This window comes from Lepidochelys kempii, chromosome 2 (assembly GCF_965140285.1).
Source record: "Lepidochelys kempii isolate rLepKem1 chromosome 2, rLepKem1.hap1, whole genome shotgun sequence".
NCBI lineage: Eukaryota > Metazoa > Chordata > Testudines > Cheloniidae > Lepidochelys > Lepidochelys kempii.
This window is the reverse complement of record NC_136381.1, coordinates 227,930,992-227,937,129: the sequence shown is the minus strand read 5'-3', so window position 1 is coordinate 227,937,129 and position 6,138 is coordinate 227,930,992. Positions and strand designations below refer to the sequence as shown.

Here is a 6,138-nt window from a genome sequence, read left to right as displayed (position 1 = left end):
GTGGATGTAGTGGAGTAAAATTACTCTCATATTGTAAAGGTTTTGGAAAGCGTCAGATAATGATTTTTTTGTTTATTCTGGCCTGGTTGATACTACCCATTTGAAATTTCAATTAGTCATTTCATTATTACAATTACCCATTTGTATGTGTTGATCTTGTCTCTGAAACAGTGGTGATACGACAGAAGAGTTGGTGAGCAAGTCTGTTCCTGTTAAAACCCATTATTCATTCTTTTCTTTCCCCTCCCAGTGCAAAGAGGTCTGGTGGTTTCTCTAGTCACCTCAATTCTAGTACCAAGTCATCATTCACCATCTGCTCCCTGTTTATCAGCAGCATTGTCACACACAGGTGACTTGGTGGCTAAGCATACATCTATAGAGCATTTACAGTCCTTCTGTGTTGCAAGATCTCCAAAATTACTCTCAGAAATCAATTATTTTGAGGATTTTCTTCATTGTCACTGAAATATGCACAATATAACTGCTGCTGAGCAACACTTGGTCATATTGAACCCCAGGATTTTGGAAAGCAAAAGACCTCCTCTTTATTGAACTTATAACAAAAAATTCCAATAAATCAGCATATTACACCAGAGATTATAACTCATTATAAGCATAGACTAAACAAATCTGGCCACAAATTCATATTAAGCAAAATGACGAATTGATTTAACTTGAGAATGCAGCATAATCACAATCTCAATCACTGGTCACTCTTCATGGAGAATCACACATTTGTAACCACCATAACCAAGGTCTGTCTTTTCCTGACACCACTTTCCTTATCCATGATTTTGAAAAGTCTCTCTTTTCCCCGCTTCCCAGCAGCCTGATGCCTGAGTTTGCAGTAGTCCAGTGTAGCAAGGACCACTGGCCCACCCACTTCCAACAGTAAAATTTCTGTACACAAACCAAACAAATCTTGGCCAGCTATCTTTAAGGTATACATGGCGTGTAGCTAAGGACCTCTCCTGAAACAGAGGTTAATGGAGAGAAAGCAAAGCCATCAAAGAGCTGAGCTCCTCTTTGCCCATGGTCCAGGCAGGGCCAGTCTAACAACTGGTGGTGCCATATCCAGAGTGGGATTCCATACTAATAAAAGGAGGGAAATCAGGCAGTTTCTTCCTCCTGTCTTGACTCCAGGCGAGTGGGAAGGGGCAGACAAGCAGTGAGTTTATAAAGTGAAATGAGAGGGAGATGAAGCCAGCTCATGGGTCACAGAGCATTCCCAGTGGCTTCTGGCTTTATTTGTGTTTAAGATTGGACCTATGTCATTTTTTATATCAATAAATTGCTCAGACCTGGCAAAGTTTCCTCCTTTTTGCCTTTTCCTGCATGTAAAACTGGGATAGGACATTAATATAAAATTTAAGTTTTTGAGACATTGCAATGATATACAGATTGGGTGTTTACTAAGTGATTATACTGCTGACTTGCTATCATTGTAATTTGCTTGTTTTGAACCTTTGGAGTTCCTCTCCCAGCCCTGTCGAATTTGTGTGAGTGGTCGTTCTATACATGGGAATATCAGAACAAATTTAACGGCCAGGACGATGCAAGGAACAATGAGAGAAAGCATATATGCTGCAGGAAGATACCATCTATACATTGAAGGGTTCAAGAATCTCTTCCCACCGTAGACCAGCGTATGTGCAGTGCACAAAATCAGTGTCAGGTATCCCAGTTTGGACTATTGGGAGGGGAAAAAAAGAGCATCAGTTAAGATTGTAAAGTAAACTTTACAGTAAATGCTATTTACAAACTATATAACTATTGGGATATAACCAAAATTGGGACTGAACTGAGACTGTTTAGGTGAAATTGCTTTATATTCTTAACCAAAGCTTTTTACTTCTCAAAATGTTTGCTTGGCAATTCTGATAATTTTTGCCAGGTCACACCTAGGTCCAGCTGGTTGTAATTTTCATGAAAATTGGTGAAAATGAATCCAGAGGCCCTAGCTCTTTAGAGGCCATAATGATAATCCAACAAGAGTTTTCATATCATTCAGGTTTCTTCACCAAAGCTTCCTTGATAGGAGACTTTCCCCCCCCGTTACCCAGAATGGGTGCATTGAAGCCAACCAGTGCTGCAATGCTTCCTATGAACCAAGTGCTAACAGTAATCAGTGTTGCACTGTCACCAGGGTTGTACTATTTATACCCACATGATATCATGTGCCATGAGTTTACCAGTTTGCTTGCACATGAGCTGGACCTTAGAACAGGTGACTCACTAGAGGAAAGGCAGGCTCCCTATAGGTGTCCAACACGAGTGGGGAGGCAGGATTTGTAGCAGCAGGGATGGCTGCTAACACAGCCAAACAAACTGCGACATGCCCCACTGGCTCTCTGATATCTGGTGAAGTAGGTCTAGCAGTGTGGACAGCCCACATCTTTGTAGGTGGGACAAGCAGTGTCAGGACGAGTGAGCAGTAGGGGCAGATGATGCGGTTGAGTGCCAGATGAGTGCCATTGACAGACTTACAAGAGAATTCAAACACAGAGAGAGGGAACGGGTCAAAGATGGAGCAGAGACATAAAGGGGCTGAAGAGGAGGCAGACAGAACAAGTACACATGAGCAGGGGCAATTTCAGCCTGGCTAAGACTGGCACTTGATGGCACTATACCGAATTAAATGTTGATACTTTGTGCTGCAAAAAGTTCTCCGTCACTGACCACCTCAGTGGACCAACCATTTTACAGTTTATAGATTAAAGCCATTTTGTAGCCTTAATTTTTTTTCCATAAATGGAGCATAAACTTCTCATCTGACTAGGATGCGATAAAGGTGCAGGCAGTCAAGGAGCACCCCCTTGCAGCCCAGCATGACGCTGCTGGAGTGCCCCACCTTGATTGCCCCAAGCGGAGCAGCCATAGATTTCAGTTTAACAGCCCAGGAAAGAAGAAGCAAATTTTTTTTTTAAACAAAATACCATCTCCCCTTTTAAACAGGCTTCAGCCCAGGAACCATTACAACAAACAGCTGGTAGAGCCCTGGTTCAAGCTGCCCAAACTTAAAGTCCATACCCAAGTCTCTGAATCAGTTCCAGGTCTGTCTCCTAGTGCCTATGAGAGCAACTGTCATTCACATCAGCCTACCTGACATCTACTTCTCCCGTGCTTCCCTGCTTCCCGTTCCTTTTATAGAACTCAGCCCTGCCAGGGCCTCTTTGATTATTCCCAGGCTTTAGTCTCCAGCCTGTCCCCTTAAAGGAACAATACCCTTTTAATCATACACTCCATTCCTTTACTGATGCACAATAGCATCAGTACTGCTACAAATATGTATGTCCTGATTTTCAAACCCTGGGACCTCTGAACGATGTCCAATTGCTATGTTTGAAAATGAGGTAAATGCGGCGATGAAATCCGAGCTAACTCTCTCACCCTCACCCACATAAACATATTTTTGGCTAATAGTTCTGATTGTTCTGGGGGATGGGGCATGTTTTGCCCAATTCCTTTTAAGAGATGCTTATGATCTCACAAAGACGGGGGGAAGGCTGGGTGGCTTATAGGGAGAGTCTAAAGAAAAGCTACCTCCTGCCAGATAGAGTGCATCATTTTATGACAATCACTTAGAAAATCACCACATTTTTCCAGTGTTGAGAGGGGAAAATGGATTGTTAATATTGACTTTTCTTTTATGAAATGGCAAAAAGTGATGGTATAGTTGCTTGTATGTTGCCTGAATATTGTTGGCACTTCACAGTGACAATAACTGTCAATTTATTCAACACAGTGAATTTCCAGACTAATGTTAACTGAAATTTCAACATGGAGTAAATACTTCATGAGTCAAAATCATTAGTGAAAGAACATGGGTTTTTAATCAGTGGCTGAATATTTCTGGGGTTTACTCGATGTAACTGATCACTCTGTTTTGTACAACCATCTTCTGAAAGCAACACATTTGTCATTGCACCTTCTCATTTGTTGTTTGGAAGTTCAGTTTTCCTAATTTTACTTTATGTAGGTGGCGGCCGCAATGCCACCATCATGAGCTACCACGGAAACACAAAAGTTGACAGCAGAGTGCAGGGAATGCAGCAGAGAGAAAGGACATGAACTTAGTTTTTTAGTTGAAAGAAGGTATATTTCTCACCTGTACAAATCGAAATTCTCTCCAGTTGACGCTGTTGCTGACAGAGGGCAAGGAAGTTATTCCCAGCAAGATAAACAGAAAAAATCCCAGGATGCCTAAAGCCAAGTAAGAGTCACTAATCCAGCCCGTAGTGTTGTTAAATGGATTTGTTCTGTTGTCCTTTATCTGAAGAAGAAAAAAAATCACATATACTTTAATAGTACAGTAGCTGCAGCTCCAATGGACAGAAAAATGCCTTTTAACATGAGGTTTCTTTAAGGTGAACTGAAAAGGCTTTTTGTAAATAGATTAAAAGAATCTGAAACAGCAGACCAGATTGTCTCATGAACAGAGTGGGGTCCTGAACTGCCAGCATGCAGGGCCTTCCATAGCATGTGCCACTCAGAGGCAGCAGATACAGTGTTGCATACAGCCTTAGTGTAGCATTAATATAGCTTTGTAATGTGAACAGTACATTTTGATAGACCTATTGATGATTGAGGGAATATGGTTATTTTTAAAAATAAGGCATGACTTTCTGAATGTCAGTAAATGTGCCACTCTCAAAGGGATATGCAGAAATATGGAACATGTACCTCAAAATTATTTATAATTAATATTTTTCTGCACCTGTTGTTAATCACTACACTAGCCAGAAGGAGGATTGAGATCAGAAGTCCCCCATTTAACCACAGCACCAGTGATCTTTGGAAATACAGATGCCTAGAGGAAACACCAAAGATACAAAGAAATTCACTAGCATAAAATCAATACAAATATGACTTTTGACATGAAATTCTGAAACTCAACCTACAAAATAGTAGCATACATGGGTTGCGGGGAGAAATGAACAGAAACTTACCTGAGATATGACGTAAACATTTAATCTCCATCTTACATAATAGCGAATAGGGATAACAAGAGTATACAAAACATGTAGAAAAGCAAAAACCAAGGCTACTAATCCAAGCTGTTTTCTACAGAGCATCCATTTGTCTAGCCATTCTGGGAAACGACTGTATTTTGTACCTCTGTGTAACTGGAGAATTGCAGCAATTATGCCAGGAAGGTAAACCAAAGCAAGAAGGATGAGTGCCACTATGGGGCAGACCCGATTTGGAATGGAAATTGCAATAAAAAATGATAAGTCTTTGTTTTCATATATGTAGGGGTAGATTACATCACGGATCAAACTGTAGAAGAAAAAAAATGCACTTAGGCCAATAGCCAAGTAGATGGGAAACTTCCACATTGGAAAGAGCTGCAGGGGGTAATTTTCTATCTCTTTGGCTGCCAAGAGAGAGCCTTGATCCAATGGTGTAAGACCAAGAGTCCGAACAATATCCATCACCATTTGTTTGGCTTTGTTGTCATCTCCACAGACAAACACCTGCAACAAAAAGAATGGGCTTTATTTTGACATATGTTTGGGACAGACTTTTTTACTATTGACCTGTAAAATAAGACCTTTAAGTTGACTGTATTTCCAAACTTTCTAGAAATCATTGGCTTTCTTGCTAGTCTTTGATGCAAGGGTCAAACGATAACATTCTGCTACTGAGAATCGGAATCAGAGGTAAAACCTTTTCATTGGGGAGGTGGGAGGTTTAAAGTGAAACAATCATATATATGAAAATAGCAAAATATAATACTTAATGATATTTAGCTAGAACTGTTGGATTTTAGCACATGCTTTGGAAGACAACTTTGTCAAGCAATTTGTAAACACAATTGCATCTTACTGGCATAGGGTTCTCTAGGATTTTATACAAATGGTCACAATCTTCCACTTTTGCCCCACACATATAAAGCAGTGATTCCCAAGGGGCCCAGAGCAATCAGGATACAGGTAATAGGAATATAGATCACCTGTCATTAAAATAAATATTTCTTTTCAAGGATTCTGAGAACAATGTAGAGGGAGCCTTTCTCATATGGGTATGCAGGGTAATAGAAAAGCGTACCCTCACCAGCCAATTATCATGTGCACAGGACAGCCAGAAGGGATGGGCGGGGGGTGTTTTGGGAAAGACAGTACTCATCTTGGAGTC

The 6,138-nt window shown here is 40.7% G+C and overlaps 1 protein-coding gene across 3 annotated transcripts in view; it reads right to left on the bottom strand.

The window, feature by feature from the left end:
- Positions 1 to 520: 520 nt before the first annotated feature.
- Positions 521 to 6,138, bottom strand: part of STEAP4 (STEAP4 metalloreductase) — a 29,771-nt gene continuing 24,153 nt past the window's right edge. For all 3 annotated transcript variants that reach the window (XM_073334045.2, XM_073334046.1, XM_073334047.1), the window contains exons 3-5: positions 4,950 to 5,477; positions 4,109 to 4,273; positions 521 to 1,690 (exon numbers count right to left, since the gene is read on the bottom strand). In XM_073334045.2, coding sequence (XP_073190146.1) covers positions 1,421 to 1,690; positions 4,109 to 4,273; positions 4,950 to 5,477 — 963 coding nt within the window. In that variant the 3' untranslated portion in view covers positions 521 to 1,420. The remainder of the gene's footprint in view (positions 1,691 to 4,108; positions 4,274 to 4,949; positions 5,478 to 6,138) is intronic.